The sequence below is a fragment of the Puma concolor genome, chromosome A3 (genome assembly GCF_028749965.1).
Source record: "Puma concolor isolate L17-30 chromosome A3, mPumCon1.1.hap2, whole genome shotgun sequence".
Taxonomy (NCBI): domain Eukaryota; kingdom Metazoa; phylum Chordata; class Mammalia; order Carnivora; family Felidae; genus Puma; species Puma concolor.
Window position 1 is genome coordinate 119,447,577 of NC_141669.1, and position 21,218 is coordinate 119,468,794.

Consider the following 21,218-nt stretch of genomic DNA (forward strand, 5'->3'; position numbering starts at 1 on the left):
CTAAGTAGATAACCTTCCTGGACAAAAACTGGCTCCTTTTAGCAGCGCTTTGCTTTTTTATTTTGATTTTTTTAGCTTTAGAACGTGTATTTTACCATTTTTAAGCCCTGTATGTTGGTTTTTCTTCCTACTTTCCTTCAGTGAGACTAGAAACTTTGGAACTGTCTTTATAAGACAGTTTATTTGAAAACGAGTTAAGTGTTTGTCTTTTTATGTGTAGTTTACCACGTAAACTGATTGAAATACTGCTGTTAACTTGCATGCACCTTCATCAGTGTTAGTTTAGGTGGACTCTTCTGCAGTATTTCCCTTCTTCCTCCTCGAATCTCCCAGCTCTTTCTCCCTGTAAAGTTGTTGGACCATTAGCCTATTTAAAATTGTGCTTTTGCAGGATGCCTGGGTGGCTCAGTGGGTTAAGCGTCCAACTTTGGCTCAGGTCATGATTTCACGGCTTGTGAGTTCGAGCCCCGCACCGGGCTCTGTGCTGACAGCTCAGAGCCTGGAGCCTGCTTCAGATTCTGTCTCCCTCTCTCTCTGCCCCTGTCCTGCTGGTTCTTTCTCTCTCTCAAATATAAATAAACATTAAAAAAAATTTTTTTGATGTTAAAATAAAATTGTGCTTTTGGGTAGTCCTCCTTATCACTAGTCATGTCTTGTTAAAAAAAAACAAAACAAAACAACGGTGACATATCTTTAAGCAGAGCTTGAGAAATAAATGAGGCCCAGCTGAAGCAGAAATTTTGATGAGATCAGATTTTTCTCTCAGCTCTTTTTGTCTTCCACAGATTTCTCTCGTAGTTTTATATTCTCTTCTGTGACCATTATCACAAAGAAGAGGGGAGGCATAGCACCTAGGGAGTAAGAGAAGAGAGAACACAATAATCTGTAACTTGGGGGTTGGCTTTAGTCTAGAGCTAGAATTTGGCATTGCCATCTGTTAGCCTAGTACTGGATTTTGCTGAGTAGATAGCTTATCAGAAGTTTTAACTGACTGTTAACAAAAAAGGGGCCTGGTATAATGGAAAAAGCACCGGGCTGGCAGTCTGTAGAGATCTGTGTAGTTTCAGCTTCGTCACCCACCAGCAGCCCAGGAGATTTATCCCTCTCTCATTTATTGGGCACCTGCTGTCTGTGAGGCACTGTGCTAGGCACTGGGGTAGATTAAAGAGGAATTTGGCATGGTCCTACTCCTGAAGAAGCAGACTGATGGGAAAGCCTTGAACAGAAAGGAAAGGCAATACAGGGTGAGAAATGGTATAATAGGAGTCAGTGCAGAGCAGTATGGAAGTAGGGGAGGGTCTGCAAAGGTAGCTGATTGGAGCTAAATATGAAGCCGGGTGCATTTTGACAGAGAAATGAGAGAAGGGCCTTTGAGTGGGGGAGAGTCACTTGCAAAGCCATGAAAGGGCTTGGGCTTTGGAGAAAGAGGAGAAATGGACTGTGGCAGTAGTGGGAGAGGACACGGAGGCAGGGGTTTGCCCAGATCATGGAAGACCTTGTAAACCAAGGCAGGATGATTGGATTTTACTCTGGTGGGCAGCAGGAAGCCATCTGAAGCGCAAGCAGAGGAATAAGGTAAGGGCATAGAAGATTAAAATGAAGGAGTTGGCTTTCCTAGAAAGTAACCTAGGGTATTGCGGTGGTCCTCGTCTCTCAGGGATCTTGTTGCTACTCTGCTTCCGTGACTTTGAATTCCATTCCCTGAGGGGGTGGCCCACTGAGTCTTTAACTGGCCACAGGCGAGGCTGACAGGGGCAGAGGAGTGAGGAAGAATGTAAGAGGCATAGTGATTTCTTCAGCCCTTTCTCCTTCAAAACTCAGACCTGATGTGTTCTGGGCATTGGGTTAGAGAACCTGGAACTAACTCTGTCTCCTTTATAATAGTAACATAACCTGGGTTATGGAGCAGAAGGGGCCCTGAAGGAAGTGAACGCATTGGATGTGTTAGAATGGAACTATAGGGGATTTTTTTTTTTTAAGTGTCCTTTTTTAGTATCGTAGTCATGTAATAACTTTATTTTCCTTTGGCCTCCTAAGTTTAATTTTTCTATTAGGCAGCAATTTGGCTGTTGTAAAAGATAGCAGGACCAATTATATTTGTTTCCGCCTACCTGACAGTTAACTCTGCCAGCATGGCCTTTTCCCTCTATGCATATTATTGTGTTCAATTAAGATCATGCTTGCTTCCCTTGTAATGTCCAGAGAAAGAGGACTGAAAATGAATGACTCTGGAAAGGCAGAGATTCTGAATTCACCATCCCTGGATTTTTTTCTAAGGCTTCTTACCTAGTCCCCTGTCCCTTCAGTTACAGGCCTCCGGGACACCAGCACAGTGAGGACTGAGAAGGCCTTCCTAGGCACATACACACCTTTCTCTGTGTCCTGCTCTGGTGTTGTTCCCTATTAGCACAGAACATCTGTTACTTATTTCTTTCTGTGAATTTCATCATTTTTAGTTACACGTTTTACTTGCAACATAACCTAAAAAAAAAAAAAAAGCAAACCCATAGCATCTCCCTGGTTAATCTAGAAGTGACAACACGGCATCTGGCTGGGAGGCATACAGGAAGTGGGAAGAGGAATATGGTGCCTGTCGTGGGAAGGGCGGCAAGCTTGTTGCAGACGGAAACGTAATTGCCCTCCCTGATGACTGCTGTCCGTCTCCCTGCAGCTATTGTGGAAAACATGGCAGAGTTCCGGCCTGAGATGTGTACGGAGGCCGCCCAGCAGGGTCTTCTGCAGTGGCTGTTGAAGAGGCTGAAGGTAAGTTTGGCCTTGTGGGACTGCAGCTCCAACCTGTCTTCGCTCTGGGCGTGGCTCAAGCCAGGTCACTGGCACAGATTTTTATCCCTTTGCTGTGTGATCTCCTTTGGGAATCTTTTGGGATCTCTCGCCCCTTTCTTTGCTTCTCCTCTTTTTGTTTCAAGAGAAAAGCCTTTAAAGGTAGCGTTTTAATACCTCTGAAAATATTATAAACATTTTTTTTAATGTTTATTTACTTTTGAGACAGAGAGAGACAGTATGAACGGGGGAGGGGCAGAGAGAGAGGGAGACACAGAATCCGAAGCAGGCTCCAGGCTCTGATCTGTCAGCACAGAGCCCGACGCGGGGCTTGAACTCACGAACCGTGAGATCGTGACCCGAGCCGAAGTCAGACACTCAACCGACTGAGCCACCCAGGCGCCCCAATGAACATTTTATAAATACAAATAAATTCACTGGTACAGAAGGCATAAAACCGGAGGTAAAATCTCCCTTCAGCAGATTCCTTCTAGTTCCACTTCCCAGAGGCAGCCAGTGTTAACAATATTCTCTCTCTCCTTTCCTGTACACACATTTTGTGTGTATAGGAGTGTGTGGGTGTGTTTCACAAACAGAATTTTACAATATTTTATTTTGCAGGTTGTTTTTTTTTCACTGAACTAATAGCTGCCTAGTATTCTGTTTTATGCATATACCAAAATTAGTTTAACCAGTCCCCTTTTTATGACAGTTTTTCACTGTTGTATAGCAATTTTTCACTGTCACAAGCAGTGCTGCAGTGAATATTCTCATATACACATACACATTTTTTTCTTGCACACTTACGTTAGTTTATCTGTAGGATAAATTCCTAGAAGTTGAATTGATAGATCGAAGGATATATGTTCATTAACACATCTGGTGGGCAATGCAAAGCTGTCCTGCATAAAGGCTGCCTCACTGACTTGAGAGTGTCTGTTTCCCCTAGCAACATTGGGTACTATCAAACTTAAAATGTTACTAATCTGCTACATGAAAACTGGTATTTTATTTTATTTTATTTTATTTTATTGTATTTTGGAGTTTTAAAATCACGGCAAGAATAGTGGCTTCCACTTGTTTATTAGCCATTTGTATTCATTTCTTTCGGCTTACTATTTAAATTTTTTTTTTTTTTAATGTTTTATTTAGTTTTGAGAGAGAGAGAGAGAGGCAGAGCGCAAGCTGGGGAGGGGCACAAAGAGGGAGATACAGAATCCGAAGCAGGCTCCAGGCTCTGAGCTGTCCACACAGAGCCCGACTCGGGGCTCGAACTCACGAACCGTGAGATCGTGACCCGAGCCGAACTCAGACGCTCAACTGACTGAGTCACCCAGGGGCCCCATCTTTCAGCTTACTATTTATATCCTTTGTTCATGTTTATATTTCTGTTGAATTTCTTACTCTTTCCTTATGAGCATAATCCTTTTGACTATCTTTTTAACAATTAGTGGTGTCCCATGGAGTAAATGAGCAACAAGAGGGGCAAGGGCTTCTCTGAAAAGAGTAGTTTTAACCAAAGGTGTGATGAGAGGCAGTTTGGGACTGCTTATATGGTCCTCGGGCAGGCAAGGATTCCCAGTGTCTCTGAGAAGGAGGCATTCGTTCATAGATAGAATGATTCTCTAATTTCAGAGTGTGCTTTGCTGTTGTTTAGAGTGTCACAGAGATCCAGAAAGTCTGAGGTACATCAGGTCAGATTTACTCCCCACTGTCTTGGCAGGGCTCAGGAAGAATGTTCCGCTTATGATAGCGTATGCCCTGTGATTACCCCTCTTTCTGACCATCTAAGTCTTCCCCAGTCCTACTTATTTAACCATCTGTTCCCATGGAAATCTACAACATGGACTTCTGTAACATGACCTGAGGGTATTCAGCTAGCCCAGGTACTACCGTCAGTGGGTCTGGGCACGTTTGCCTGGCAGAGTATAAACGCAGTATGCGGTTCAGTAGATTGCAACTCCCTCCACACACACGCACGCACGTGTACACGCACCCGTGCACACCTACACACCCTTACCTTCCTTTCAGGAAAAAAAAATCAGGTCTGATTAATTCATGCATTGTCATCTTTTAAGTTCCTTTTGACCTTTTCTCATGAGCCTGAATGCCTTCCGAGTTTAGGACTAGACTTATTTCCCCATCTTTCCTCAACATTCAACACATTTTTATTCTCCAAAGCCTTAATACATCTTGGGAGTGAGGAGTGGAGGGGAGGAACAGAGTTGAGGAGATGGGATAGATGGCAAGGACTGGAGTTGTTGGTAGGGTGGCCATAGGTGAGAGCTCCAAACTTTTGGATTACAGAATAATCCAATAGCTTTTGTCTCCGAGGTCAAGACTAGTTTTTTTTCAGTTCCTTGAGATTTGGTACTGCTTCAGGGATCCTTCCTTAAACCAGAATGTCAGGCCTCCTCTGCCCTTCGAAAAGCGTTGAAACTTGCCAGTCTTTTTTTGAATTGGTAACAGGAAGGAGAATTGAGACCTTTGGGGGTTTGGCTTGGATTCCATTTTCCTTCTGAGAGTAATAGAGAGTCCCATTTGATAGTCTAGTAAGCTATTGACTGTTTCCTTTTAGGCATAGTGTTTTTGTAATCCTCGGGGCATAAATAGCCATGTTGCTGTCTCTAAAACAGTTTTTCAAGGTTTCAGGGTATCTAAACATTAAAATGCTATTTGGTTATTTTATTAGTAAGCAAGTGCCCTTAGAAAAATTCTGTGTTTCCTAGAACATTAATAAGAGAGAATCTTGCTTAAGGGTGAGGCCAGCAAGAAGGCATATTTTTATAAAAACAATGCCTTGCTCTTTTTCCTCATAATCTGGGAGAGTGCTCGTTAAAATTTTCACCATCGTAAACATATTGAATCTGAATGCCGGACCTAGAGCCTGATTTTCACCAGTGGAATTCTAAAAAATTAGACATTTCTAGACTCATTGTCTCAGTCTCTGTCTTCTCTGTCTCTGTTTGAGGGAAGTTCCACCTGTGATTCTAATGGACAACCCTCACTAATACCCTCTGCTCTCTGGAGACGTGAACATTTTCATTACCTGTTTTTATTCTGCACTACTCCTGGACTGACTTAAAACTCCATTTTCAATGTGCTATTCCCTATCAAGAATCTCCCTCTACACAGTCCTGATGCCCTTTACATCAGATCCCACCTTCTCTACCTACTTACAAAGGCCCCTTACGGCCCCTGGTTGGCTCAGTCTGTTAAGCGTCCAACTTTTGATTTCAGCTCAGGTCATGATCTCGCAGTTCGTGAGTTTGAGCCCTCCATCAGGCTCTCCACTGTCAGTGCTTGGGATTCTCTGTCTCCCTCTCTCTCTGCCCCTCCCCTGCTCACTCTCTTGCTCTCTCTCAAAAATAAATAAACATTAAAAAAAATTAAAAGAAAAGAAAATGCCCCTTATGCCTGGTCTAGTCTGACTTTTTCATTTCTCAGTTTTTTTTTTTTTAATTTTTTTTTTTAACGTTTATTTATTTTTGAGACAGAGAGAGACAGAGCATGAACAGGGGAGGGGCAGAGAGAGAGGGAGACAGAGAATCTGAAACGGGCGCCAGGCTCTGAGCTGTCAGAACAGAGCCCGACACGGGGCTTGAACTCACGGACCATGAGATCATGACCTGAGCCGAAGTCGGACGCTTAACCAACTGAGCCACCCCGGCGCCCCTCGTTTCTCAGTTTTTAAATTGTTTGCCTTATTACCTTTCAGACAGACATCTTTTTTACCGTGCCCCTGCTCTGCAAAGGTCAGAATTATTTTGACCTCTGTATCTGTCTTTGATCATGCTCCTCCCTCCACCAGGAATGACTTCTGTCTTCCCTTATATACTTCTCAGTTATACACAGCCTTCATTAACCACTTTAAATCCCTACTCTTCCATGTAGCTGCCATCATTTTTAGGACTGAAAGGAAATTTATAACTTCTATTGCAGATTAAAAAAAAAAAAAAGTCGAGACTTATATAGAGATTAAGTGCCTTGCCCAACTTCATACAGCTAGTTAGAGAGAGAGCTGGAATTAAACCCGTGAGTCCTGACTTTCTCCACGCACCCTTTACATGGCACTGCTTTGCCCCCAGCCCATCCCATGCTCTTTCTTTTCTGAATATCAACCGTTTTACTTTTTCTGTGCTGGTTCTCTCACGAGAGTTAGCAGATCTGTGTTCTAACATGTGCCTATAACTATGACATTTCTCCTCATGAAGCATCTTTTTTTCAGCACCTGGCAGACTTTCATATTGTATGTGCTCACTGTCTTTCTTTAAATGGCCTTCAACTCTTTAAAAGCAAGGACTGTGTTGTGTCTCCATCATATTTGCGACTCCACCCAGTTGTTCTCAAGGTGTGGTTCGCAGCCAGGACCAGGAATGTCAGAATCACCTGACAACTTGTTAGAAATGCAGATTCTTGAACCTACCCCTTGACTCCCTGAATCCGCCCATCTTGGGGTGGACTGGCCATCTGTTTTAACAAGCCCTCCAGGTGATCTGAATGCATGCCAACATCTGAGAACCACCCTCCTGGAATACTTATATTTACACTGCTTGTTAAACCCTGCTGTTTAACTGATCATCCCATATTGATTCAGTAGTCTTTGAGTAATTCTTCAGTGAGTGGCACCTTGGTGAGTCTGCTTTTTGTACTGGTAGCCTAGCAGTATATAGAGATACTCATAGATTTCTTCTCTGAATGAAATGTCACTAATTTGTGCTAATGAGGATGAAACCCATTGCAGATGATTTCATTAAATGGTTTAGCAGGTGAGCAGATAACAGGAGTGAGAGAGATTGCTTTACAGTTCATTTTTGTGGGGAATACAGATACATTAGGATATTGTGTACTCTTGAAAATAACACCAAAACCCAAAGTTTTATTTTTTTTCTTTTCTAAAGAAGCAACATTAAGATTCTCTTTGGTTTCCCGGTTAAATCAGTGTTTCAGAAACAGTTGCAACATTCAGTGTATGAGCTAATGAATTGAGAATCGGCTGCATTATACTACATGCACAACTGGTTGATGGGAAGTTCTTAGCCTCCTGTGACCAGCAGTTGGGATTTTACAGGGCACAGTCTGCTTCAGCAGTTGTACGGGGCTGTAGATGTGTCTGAACCTGCCCCGTGTGCCAGGTACCAGGTACCAGAGGTGAGCCGTGGAAGTAACCTGCAACTTCTGGCTGCGGGTGGTAACATAATTGTTTCTTACTTTCCGGAAAAGCAGCAGCTCGCAAAAAGGTGAAGTTTAATTTTATTCAAAGCTAGTACATGCTGAGTCCAAACCTATGCTTGACTCTGTAATTACTCTGACAGCTAAAAGATTTAGGATCACCAGGCTCCTGGATAGCAGAGTCCAGAAGCTTCAAGTCCCTTTGGCTAACTTTGCAAACTCCAAAAGACTATACCCACTAAATGAACCTCTCCTTTCTCCTGATTTTGACTGAATGTCCTTGTAATTTGGCAGTTTGATATTTTGTAAACTTGGAGGCCATCATCTCTGGCTGAGATTTAAATAGAAATAAAACTTCCTTGGTGATTTTTGACTTTGGCCAGACATGGAAGATGAGTTAAATTCCCTCCTTCCCACCTGGCCCACGGTTTCCCACAGTTTCCTTCATTTCTTTTCCACAAGATTAAAATACTTGGTTGTCATCCTCATCACCATGAAGTTTTCCCCGTCCGATGGGAATGTCGTTTGTGGGCTGTTCACTAGGTGGAAAGCATTGTTCTAGATGCTTCAAATACATCTTTTATTTTATTTTATTTTATTTTATTTTATTTTATTTTATTTTATTTTATTTTATTTTATTTTATTTAAAAAAATTTTTTAATGTTTGTTCATTTTTGAGAGAGACAGAACACAAGCGGGGGAGGGGCAGAGAGAGAGGGAGACGCAGAACCCGAAGCAGGCTCCAGGCTCCGAGCTGTCAGCACACAGAGCCTGATGTGGAGCTCGAACTCATGAACCGTGATCATGACCTGAGCCAAAGTCGGAGGCTTAACCGACTGAGTCACCCAGGTGCCCCTCATAGATGTCATTTTTCATCCTCACAAATAGCCTTCCAAGTGGTGCTGCTGTCCCCAGTTACAGATGCAAAAGGCATTGCACAGAGGGGAGGTGATTGCCCAGACACCGTGGGAAGTACGTGGCAGAACCTGTGATATTGGGCCTGGATATCTCCAAAGCCTCCCCCTCTTGCCAGGTTACTTCCCAGCTGGTACCCCTTTCAGACTCTGAAGCATTTTAGGGCTCAGTGTTGGGGAGTCATGGGACCTGATCATTTTGACTTTCTGATTAGATTCCTTCTTCATGCCAGTTTTTGAAAGGACCTATATTTTAACAGAAAAAAGTGATGAAATTATGATTTTGATTTTTAAAACTGTACTTTGGGCAAATTGGAAACTCCTTGAAGTGTCACAGCAAAAGCTAGAGATTTCCTGAGGGGGATTAGGAATTCTCAGTAGAGGGGAACACAGCTGTTTGGTGCCTGTGATGTATATACTGGTTAATATAATCCAACCACCCCATGAGGAGATTATTACTTATTTTCACTTAACTTAAGAGAAATCAGGTAAGAAAGGCAGAGTAATTTGGCCAAGATCCCATAGCTGGTAACCATTAGAGCTGAGATTCTAACCTGGATATTTCTGATTCCAGTCAAAGAAAAGCTTCTAGTACCTACTGTATGTTAGGTACTTCCATATTAATCATAGTAATTCTCCTGAGAGGATGTTACCTTATTTATTATTTATTTTTTCCAGGTAAGGAAACTTGAGACCGAGAGATTTTTCTTGGATCATAGGTGCCTCTCTCAGCTCATGATGCTCTAATGTCTTAGGAATTTCATTTTTACAGTGCCCCTATGCCAAAAAGGACCTAACAATCCTGTTGATTAAGTAGTTAGGTCCAAATATGTATTTATGTCATAACAAATTAGTAGCCATACACAGGAATTAAAAGAAAAAATATTTTGGGGCACCTGGGTGGCTCAGTCGGTTAAGTGTCTGACTGTTGGCTTTGGCTAAGGTCCTGATCTCATAGTTCGTGGGTTCGAGTCCCCTGTCGGGCTCTGCACTGGCAGCGTGGAGGCTGCTTGGCCTTCCCTCTCTCTCTCCCCACCCCTCCCCTGCTTGACACTCTAGCGTGTGTTCTGTTTCTCACTCTAAATAAATAAATAAATAAATAAATAAATAAATAAACGCTTAAAAAAAAGAAAACTATTTTTATTTTAGACTTAAATGCCACACTTACTAATAAGCGTGTGTACCTTCTGAGTAACTGCACAACTTCTAAAATCTTGGAATTCAGTTGAACACCACCACCCTTATTCCTGTTGCACATTGATTTGCACACAGTTCTTTTATTACAGCAACCACCAAAACCCAGCTTCACAAAGATAGGAGGTCATCAAAAGAGTGTACCTGGAGCTAGTAGTTAATTCAGTGTTCAACAGATGTCACCTGTCACCGTGCTTTCTTTGGAAATTTTAAAGAATCCTGCAGTGCCCCTGTGAATTCAGTTTGACACCCCAGGTACCTCGGCACACAGTTTGGGAACTGCAGACTTTGTCGCATAGGTAGTACGTGCTCGTGAGTCAGACTGAGGTGCATCGATCCTAGATTCATGTTCTTCTTCTTTTTTTTTTTTAACGTGACTGTATTACTTAATAAAATTAATTTTAATTCAGTGTAATATCTTTAAATGCCGTAACAGTGGACAAGGTTCACATCTAATTCACCTGTGTGCTTTCATGTTCAGTTCTTTGTCTTGTGTATAGCAGATGCCCAATAAATATTCATTGAAGAAAAAAGAGAAAACCTTCCCCTTATCTTGGAGACAGGATTTATAAAATCACATAAAGGACAAGAGGCCTTGAAACCGCAGAAAGGCTAAGTATGATTCTAGTGGCCTCGTGTCTTTTGGCTTTTTTTTAGTTAAGTGTGTCTAGTTTCAAACAAGAACGCTGGCCCTTGAAAAGCTGCATATAACAAAGTTAGTGTGGCTTTAAATCATTTAAAATACCAATACTTGTAATTTAAATAATTCGAGTAAGTAATTTGATTAGCAAGTCCTTGATTCTTATAGAGATGCCCACCCTCGGCCTTTCACTTTTGTGTTTTGGTCTTTATAAAACTGCTTTCCTTAAAGTGAAACACACCTCAGATTGCATTTAAACTCTGGTTGTTCTACTGAATTTCTTGAAAGAAGGCCTCAAGCTTGCCCAGGGAGCATACCTTGCAGTCAGTACACGTAAGACTTTGCATTTACAGATCTTTTAACCTAGGATGGTCAGCTTCCTGAAACCCTGTGGGGTGCACTAAGGCCTGACAAGGAAGACGTGCATAGAAAACTGAAAAGTTGCTGGGTGTTGCTTCACTAGGGGCCACTCTTCCTTCCTAAGTACAAAATTAATGTCCAAACAGCACTGCGAATAGCACTAAGGTGATGGAAGTGTTAGCTCCAAGATGAACACTTCCCTGTCCTTTCCAGGTACAGAAATTATTTGTCATTTCAAAAACCTGGATAGGTAGCAAGGCTGCTGCTGATTAACAATTGTTATCTGCGTGCCTGCATTTTAAGGATCAAGGGTACGGTAAATAAAAACACATCGATGAGGTTTGCTCTTCTCTGTGCACCTTTATGCAACGGTGCCTTGTTAATGGTGAGATATTTGAGTCTCGCTACCGAAGCAACGCGGTGGACAGCTGTAAAAGATAGTAGATATGTCCCCTCTGAAACACCAAGTACCAGACCGTGCAGTGGGGAAGGAATTGTGGGTAGTAATTTGGGTGTTAAAATATTAACACATTTCTGCATTTTTAATGTGGTTTCCTTTTTAAATAGTAGGCAGATTATGGCACACAAGCAGATAGGTTTATGATTTCAAATTAAATTTTAAGCATTAAAAAAAATCCAAAAGGAACTACTTTGTTATAAATGCATTCAACTAATCTAAACAAGAACTTGCTTTCTTTTCACCTTCTCTGATCATCCGTCGGCTAATTGATAGCCTGATTTTATGATTGTAATATGTGAACGAAGCTTCATAATGGATTTTAGTCTTGATTACAAACTTTCAATCATTCATCTAGTTCACAGTTGAGTATATACTATGTGCTGGACAGTCGTCTCTGGACTCACAGTGGGGAATCTGGGAAGGCTTCACTGAGGAGGTGACTTTCATACCTGGGCATTAGCAGTGAGAGAGCCATTGTGTACATCTGCCATTTATGGTTGTACTATGTAGTATTTGAGTCTGATCCCTTGAGAACAGAGGCAGACTTTTCTTTTTCTTTTTTTTTTTTTTTTTTACCTTTAACCTGCCTTTTGGCTTTCTAAGTTCTACTTCTCCTGAACTTAGATCCTAGCTCTTGTGAACTAGGGGAGGGGAGCAAGGCCCCTTAACGTTTTTTTCTCATTTCTCCTATGTCCCCACAGGCAAAGATGCCTTTCGATGCCAACAAACTGTACTGTAGTGAAGTGCTGGCCATACTGCTCCAGGACAATGACGGTGAGGCTCCCTCTCGGTATTGATATTCTGTTAGGATAGGAGCCAGTCTTGTTTCAGATCATGACAGCAAGCTCTCTTGCCTTTGGCATCCCCTTGCTCTCCCTCTCGCGCTCTGTGCAGCTTTTGTACTCTGTCAAGCTGTATTGATTTTGTTTGCTGATGTATCAGTGTTAGACGGCTGTAAAATCTGACAGTTAGCTTCATTTTTTTTCTCCTTCTATTTTTTTTCCCCTTTTAGAAAACAGGGAATTGCTTGGGGAGCTGGATGGAATCGATGTGCTTCTTCAGCAGTTATCCGTGAGTAATTCTTATGCTTCCTGTCTGCCATGAAGATACATGGCCTGCTTTAAATGGGAGGTGGAGCTGGAAATTGTGGGAAGAAAGAAGCCATGTGATGCAAGCCATATGGAGTATGTTGGCGGGTTTGAGGTTACATCGGAGCTACGTGGTCTGCCTCCTTTTCTTAGTCATTTGCTCTTTATGACCAGATATCGCTGTGTATCTGCTTGGATTTCCCCCGTCTTCTGGTGTTTGTCAATCCAAAAGAAGTGTGCTTCCTGCTTAAGTGTGTGTTCTTGGGCCAAGAATACCGAATTATTTTGAGTTGACCCACGCCCAAGATTATTTACTTCCTTTCCTTTCCATCTGCCAGTAAAATGCATTCTATCCATTTAGAATCCAGATAAGCTCAAGGAGTACAAGTTCCAGTGCAGTGGGACAGAGGTCACAGAGGAGGACAGGGAGGGACGTGGTACCAGAAGCTGGAATAGGACATTAGAAAATGCCATTTTCTCCTTGTAAGAAATGTAAATCTGGTTGAAATGTTGTTGTTCTGCCGGCATTCTGGAAATACTGTGAAGATGTCTTCTAACAAATCTCATCCGTGCTATTCCAAAACCAGGACTGAAAATAGATCATTTGGATAAAATCTTGAGTGTTGGGAGTGTCTGAGCTGTCAGTTTGCATACAGCTGCCGTCGTGGTGCCAGCAGCCGGAGTGGCTTGGCCTCCGCCCCAAAAAAGTAGAGCTTTGAAATGCGAATCTGTTTCCAGTTTTCTGGGAAGGTGCTTCGTCCTGTTCCTGCAAGATTGTTGTTCATTTTGTAGTAGGCTCTATGGGTATGCATATACTGTTAAAAAGGCTTTCCTCCTAACATGCCATATATCTCTGGCAGAGACAGGACTTCTGCTTTAAGCTGTTCCCATGACTTAGAGCCACAACTGCTGTGTGAAGGTAGTTCAATAGCCCCGATGGTGAGGAAACTCTTCCTAAGGCTGTGGTCATTCTGGATTGTAGTTTCTTTTAGGTGTGCAATGGGCTGTGGGTGGGTTGTGGGAGGGCTTTGGAGGTAGCTGGCAAAGTGGTTTCTTGACCTGGATGGTGGTTTCAGCTATACGTGTCTTTTATGGAATTTTTTTACACCTGTGTTCTATTTCACAGTAAAAGGGTTTTGTTGTTGTGTTTTGTTTTGTGTGTGTGTGTGTGTGTGTGTGTGTGTGTGTGTGTGTGTGTGTGTGTTAATCTGGCTCCTTGGAACTGTCAATCACTCATGGACCCAGTGGTCAGTTGAATGTTTTGTTTTTTTGTGTGAACTGGTAGCTATTTAATACCTGTGAATCAAGAAGTTCAGTTTCTCTAAAATGGAAACTGATGAGAATTTTGCATGGCGAGCTTGTGTTTCCTCAGTTGTTGGGGTTATCGTGACAGGTAGGCTTTGGAAGTTGTCAAGCGCTGGCTGATGAAAGGACATTCTCTTATGGCTCTGTGCTTTCTGATGTCTTTGCTTGACAGGTGTTTAAAAGGCACAATCCTAGCACAGCCGAGGAGCAGGAGATGATGGAGAATCTGTTTGATTCACTCTGTTCCTGCCTAATGCTCAGTTCCAATCGTGAGCGCTTCCTGAAGGGCGAGGGTCTGCAGCTGATGAATCTCATGCTCAGGTACGTTTCTTATCTCCTAGCACTCTGTCTTTTTTGTCCAGCTCCTCACTGTTGTCTGAATTCCAGATCCCGTACCTATGGTCTTTTAGTCGATTGAGTTTCCTAGATAATGTAAAACAGTAAGGCCTTCGGGGGGGGGGGGGGGGGGGGGGGGGGTTGTGTGTGTGTGTGTGTGCGCGCGTGCGCGCGCGCACCTGCGTGCATGTGTGTGGTCTTCTCTCAAGTTAGAGTGGGTAGAAAATAGAAAGTACATTTTGTTCTGTTTGTGCCCATTGTTATGTCAGTTGGTAATATGACCACTCCATTGAAGGGAAGTAACTTTTGGTTCCTTCTCTTACTGTGTTGGTTTTGGGAAGCCTAGTTATGACCTTCTAAACATACCTTCGTTAATTTCTAAACTTGGCCTAGTTTTCTTTATATCCCACATAGACCTGTCTATGCTGTATGTTTGTATTTTTGTGGTTGACAGAAGAATATCAGATTTTTTATTTATACAAAGTTTTCATTAATATCATTTTCTATGAGGTGCACATGTGCTATGTGGCTAGCATGGGAGATGAAAACGTGCAGGACATTTCTAGAACTTTACAGTACTTTCCTTACATATCTTCTTATTATTTATGTTCTAATTCCTTAAAATATTTAAAGTGAATATCATGTCTAGTATATTTCACAGAATCCTAATGTTGGAAGTAAATGGAAGGTAGCTTGTATCAATAACTTTTGAGAAATCTGGCTAGGAAAAGGAGTAGAGAAATAGGAGTAGGGGGTAACCAGAAATGGGAGTTGTGTGTGGTCAAGGGACTGTTTTGCAAACTGAGAGCCACTAGAGCATGTTTGTGTGGCCAGAAGACTCTACTCATTATGACTGTATGAAATTGACCTAGAGCCTGCGGTCTTTACACTTGTATTCCTGTAAATTGAAAACTCTGTTAAACCATTTCTTTAAAAAGTTTTTCCCGTGCTGTGACATAATGTTTGTGAGAATTTGCAACAACTGCATCATGGACTCTAAGGAGATAGAGCTTTCTTAGTATTCTTTTGGTGATATTGAGACTATTTCCATTGTTTTGATATTGTAACAGATTCTACAATGACCATCTTTTGCTTAAAACTATTTTTGTATTTAAGATTATCAAGGGATATGTTTCTAAAATATCTTCTCTTTAAAGGCCTGTGTAGGGCTGGGTGGGGGCACAGTAGACCTTTTCGTTTGTCCAGTGCATACCAGACCTTGGATTGATTGGAAATCTTCCTTTGTGGAATTGCTTTAAAAAATCTATTTTAAAGTGCACAGAGGGCCATTGGAATTGTTCAGAGGCCTTCAGCGTTCAGCTGATTTTTGCTAGCTTTACTCTCTTGAGTCTTTTGTTTGTTTATCTCCTTTACCCTTCTAATTGCCTGTCCTTTTGTTGAAATGACCCACCTTCTCTCGAGTAAATAGCATATAAAGAAGATGCATTTGGCTTCCTGGGCCTTCTAACCTTAAAACTGTACTCTACAGGGACTTTTCCCTAAGCTTCTTAAAGGTCTGAACTGCCAGTGTCTTTGGATGGTTGAGTGCAAATATGAAGTGATGTATTCCTGTAGCATATGGCTTGGTAATGTGCAGCAGTGGGGAGCTGAATAAATAACCAGAAATATGGATTATTCAAACCGGAATGCTGAGATTCTGGGAGCCTAATTAAGGAGGTGCTCCCAAAGCCTTAGAAACTGCACCTCTGTAGGATCTTCTAACTTTTCATTTTTGAATGCTGAAGTTACTGTTAGATTAATTCTTTTGCATTAACTAGCTTTTTTTTAGCAGATTCAGCATTCCCCTTTTTTCTCTTTCCCATGCTCTTTGTTCTGTGTTATTTTTCTTCTTCAGACTCCCAAATGGAAAGTTTAATTGGGAGGGAATTTTTTTTCCCTACTAGATTCATCCTGATCTTCTAGCAGGAGCTGCCAAGGTGCTCTGCGTCTAGAGAGAGAAGCCCATTCAAACTTGGAGGTTGTAACACTAGAAGTTCAGGAAAATTTCTGTGGTTCCGTTTCCCCTGAGTACTGCTCTTCACTGTGATTCAGGCATTCAGCAGTCATGAAATGTCCACCTGGAAAGGTGGGAGTGTGGGACAGCATGGAAGAATGGGCTTTGGAGTTGAGGTACATGTGGGTTTGGAACATCGCTCTTTCACTTACTAGTTTTGGTTATTCGGTGAGTTTTTCTAACCTTTCTGACCACTGACCCTCAGTTTTTCATCTGAAAAATGGGAGTAACAATGCCAAATTTGCAGGGATTTTTTGGAAATTAAACTATATGTAAAGTGTCTGGGACAATTCTGCAGCTGTTAAAACACTGGCGAAGTACTGTGTTCACTTACTACGTTAAGTGCTAGGCTTACACAGAGAGGAACAAGACAGGATTCTTGCCTTCAAGAAACTCCACCGCTAGTCAGGGAGGCTGACATTAAATAACTATAGTATCATTGAATGCGTTAAATTAACCGTTCCTCTTAGTAGTTTGCATGTCTATGAATTTTTTTCTTTACGTTTCTGATTATTGATAAGGAAAGGTCATCAGCAAGATAGTCATTTATGCACACACACATATTACACACACGCAAAGGTATATACTACCCAACTTAATATCTATCAACTTTATTGAAGTATAATTGTCTTATAATAAAACACTCCCATTTTAAGTGTACAGTTTTAGTTTTGACAGCTGAATGCATCTTTGTTTTCAACACAATGAAGGTACACAATGGCCCTGTCCAACAGAAATGGAATGCAAGCTAGATATATAAGCTTCTGTTTTGTAGTAGCATGGTAAAAAGGTTGAAAGAAAGAAAATTAATTTTAATAACATTTTATTTAACCCAATATATTAAAAATCATTTCGAGAGGTAATCGATAAAAAAACATTATTGAACCATTCTACTTTTTTTCATCCTAGGTCTTTGCAGCCTAGTGCATATTTACATCTCAGTTCAGTGTTAAATTTTCATAAAGTACTTGCTGTGTGTTTAGATTTCGTACAATTTAAAGTTGAAAAAGTAGATTCCCATACCTGAGTTTCTCCAAACAGACTTAAATGCTTCCTAATGACTGAATCAAGTATCAGTTTTTAAATTTGAACTTATTTAGTATGTGTTTTGTTTAGCCTATGTCACTCAACAGATTGTTTTTGAGATTCGTTCATTTTGTGTCTGCCAGTAGTTTGGTTCTTGTCCGTGTTCGTAATATTCCATTATACTTCTGCATTCCAGTGTGTCTGTTGTTTTTGTTATTCACCTGTTGGTGAACATTTGGGTTGTTGCCAGTGTCTTGCTCTTGTTAATAAAGCTGCTTAAAAGTCTTTAGAGAAATACATATTTTCATTTCTCTGGGGTAAATACCTAAGGAGTGGAATGACTAGGTCATATTGGAAATGTAAGTTCAATATTAGAAACTCCCAAGCTGTTTTCCAAAGTGATTGTATCATTTTATATCCCCTCCTCAGCAAGGCGTGAGAATTCCAGTTGCTCCCTATCCTCCTCAACACTTGATGATTAAACTAAATTTCTTTAAGAATCCCCTCCCCCTGTGTCACTTCCCCAGCCCAGCCCTTACGCCCACCCACCCACCCACCCACTCTCACATGTTGAGGATTAGGTTCTAGCATCCTGTGCTTTCCTCTGTGGGAGCACTTACCATCCTGTGTGGTAGGCATCTGCTGGTCTCTGACTGTACTATAGGACTCTCGAGAACAGAAACTAGGTCGTCCCCTTCTTGGTATCCCCAGTGCCTAGCCACAGATACACATTAGGTGCCCAGTAAATATTTCCTAAGTGAATGAGAAAGATCTGAGAAACATTTTTGCTTTTTAAAATCATTGGTTTATAGAATTTCTAGCAAACCCCATGCATAGACCCAAAGAATGAGGAGTGACTTCGTAAAAGCCGTATAGCTGAGAGCTCAGTCTTCTGCCTGCGTATATTTGGCCCTGTTTTTCTCCATCAGATTTTTTAATGCCCGAAGAACACAACATAGGCCACAGGGTGGTTCTGAACCTCATCTTCAAGGCTCCGGAGAAGCCAGGCATCAGCTGTAGTCCCGGGCTCGCTGCCCTGTTTGGCCTGTGCTCATGCTGTGCTGCAGAGCAGAAACCCACACAAGTGTCCGCACTTCACTTTATCCCGCTTTGGGACACTTGAACCTCTCAACACTCTTCTCCCACCAGCCTCCTAGTTATTTCAGGGTTATGGTTTAGGCATTCATTTCTTACAACCTTTCTGCTCAAGGTCCAGAGAATTCCTTCATGCAGATTTGCAGTCTCTCGGCATTTGTTTGTAGGACTGTAAGGAGGTCTCCTACCTCTTCGCCCTTACCAGACAGGCCTTTGTTCTCCGCCTTACCTTCCCACACAGGTGTTAGTTTAGTTGTCAGGTAACTTTTTCTTTCACTCCTGTGTTAAGACTGTTTGGACTTCACAGTGCTTGACAGAATCAATGAGGGGAAAAAAAAGCTTTTTGTTTTTTGTTTTTTCTCTGTCAAAGGACAGATGAAGACATTTTGGGAAAGAAAAGATTGTTGAGGTGGTATTTAAAAATGAACTCATGCCGTGGAAAAAGCAGCAGCTAGCCATCCTAGAGTATAGGAACCCCCCCCAAAGGAATTTCTCATTTAGTCATAATGTTTTGATAAGGAAAGAGAAAAGGTGGGGTGAGGGTGGAAGGCGCAGAACCTCGTGGGCAGTATATACTGTGTGTATATGGTCTGTACTCCCCTGATGGAGAAAATACTGCTCCTTGTGGGTCAAGCAACTTGGTCTCATTCTTTTGCTTTGATTGCAAGAATTACAGTACAGTGAGGATGTTTGCATGGTCTTTGGCTGGCAGCAGAAGAGTTAAGATATGAATAATGAAGCCAAGTGGTATTTTTGTAGTCAGGTATAGTTGAGAGAAAAAGAAAATTTAGGAAAGCCACAATTTATTGTGCAGTTTAACAGAATGATCAGATTCAGAGAGACCAATTCACAGAAATAAGACTAACTTTGGAGCATCTGGGTGGCTCTGTCATTTAAGCGTCCGACTCTCGATTTCAGCTCAGGTCATGATCACAGTTCATGAGATTGCGCGGAGCTGCTTGGGATTCTCTACCCCCTCCCCGCCCCCCCCCCCCCGCCCCTCCTTAGATGCCTCTCTCTCAAAATAAATAAATAAACTTAAAAAAAAATGACTGACTTATGGGGGGATGGCCCTTTTAGAATTTATCCAGACATGAGGATTGAGCTATAAAAATGCCCTCATTGCCCCCTGGTTTGCCATTTCCACATTCTTGGTTACAGCTGTCTCTCTTTGGTAGGATGGTTGCTGCAAATAGAGGATTTCAATATATCAGGTTTAATTATAGACTGTACTCCAGATCATTTGCTTCTTGCCACTGCAGAGCACTTTTTAACAGTATGTCCTTGTTTCAGTGGTTCAGTGTTCTTTAAGAAACAACAAAGCCAGTGGGAGACAGAAGAATTACATTGTCAGTTTCCTTGAAAATGTTGACATGAAGCTTATTACTTCTGTTGTAAAACCCTGTTCCAGTTAGAAAGAGAAGAGACCACTGAGATCCCAAGGGATGTGTACAAATGCAGCTTGGGGTTGTGTAGCAGAAACACAGTGAACCCATCTTGGTTATTAACTGTATAGACAAAAAAAAAGAGAGAGAGAAAGAAGAAAGAAAGAGAAGGGTACATAGACACATCTCTTTAGGAACCACCGATTTTTTTTCTTCTGAGGCTTTTCAGTAAGATTTTCCTTAATCTAAAGAAAATTGTCTCTGACAAAGAACATAAATAAAATGACAATGGTATATCATCTGCAGAGTGAGCATTTGCAGGCCCGGTTCTGGACCGTGGGCTCGTACCAGAGCATTAAAGGTAGGTAGGCCAGACTGGGGAACTCTTAAACCTTGAAATTTTATTCCCTTGCTTTTTGGCTTGTTCCGTAGTGGTTTTGTTCTTCATGAACCTGTGAAGGGCCAAACTTGATTGCATTTTTATCCTCGTGGTCCTTTACAGGTTTTTGTTGTTGTTTTTGGAGAACGAGAGCCTTTTCTTCGGACTTTCAGTCTCTTGGATTCAACTGCAAAAGCAAAACACTAATGCAAATGTTTTAGAAATCAGCTGTGCTTCCTAATGGGGCTGTATAGGGTTTGTGCTCCAAGCTGCACACACACACCTTGCTTGCTGTTTGTCCAACAAGCAAGCATTCCCTTTCTCCGCACACTGAATATTACCATTCTTTCTTCGACGAAGAATAGTGTTTGCACCTGTTCTCTGGGAACCAGAAAAATGCTTCAGAGCACAAAGTAATCCTTCCAACAGCCCTCCAGGCTGGCGTTACCTCTTCATAAATGGAAAGTGCTGTGGCTGAGAAGGCAGATTAAACTGAAGCAAGTTTACTTGGCACGAAATGGTGGAGGACCTGTCTGAGCCCTTCCTTCAGACTTCATAGCTATTCATCATTCCAGTGTAAATTGCACAGATTTAAAGTATACAATTTGATGAGTTCTGCAGTATGTGTAGACCTATCATACCATCACCACAAGCATGGCAATAAGCATATTTATCACACCCAAATGTTTCCTTGTACCCCTTGGTAATCTATAACTCCTCTCCCTCCACCTCACGTCTCCAGGCAACCATTGATTTGCTTTCTGACCATTATAGGTTAGTTTGCATTTTCTAGAACTTTATGCAAATGGAGTCATACAGTATGTGCTCTTCTTTTTGGTCTGGCGTATTTAACCAACTATAATTATTTTGAGATTCATTCCATGTGTATCATTAATTCTTTTTCTTTGCTGGGTAGCATTCCATTTTAGAAATATATCCCAGATCGTTTATTCACTTGTTGATGGACATATGGGCTTCCAGTTTTTTGCTCTTGTAAACAAAAGTATGAATATTCAAGTACGTACCTTTGGGTGCATGTATTTTTAATTTCTCTTGGATAAATGCCTAT

The 21,218-nt window shown here is 41.6% G+C and overlaps 1 protein-coding gene across 1 annotated transcript in view; it reads left to right on the forward strand.

The window, feature by feature from the left end:
- CTNNBL1 (catenin beta like 1) overlaps positions 1–21,218 on the forward strand; it is a 162,093-nt gene that overhangs the window by 63,428 nt on the left and 77,447 nt on the right. The window contains exons 7-10 of the mRNA XM_086702162.1: positions 2,672–2,763; positions 12,223–12,295; positions 12,534–12,592; positions 14,087–14,235. Coding sequence (XP_086558288.1) covers positions 2,672–2,763; positions 12,223–12,295; positions 12,534–12,592; positions 14,087–14,235 — 373 coding nt within the window. The remainder of the gene's footprint in view (positions 1–2,671; positions 2,764–12,222; positions 12,296–12,533; positions 12,593–14,086; positions 14,236–21,218) is intronic.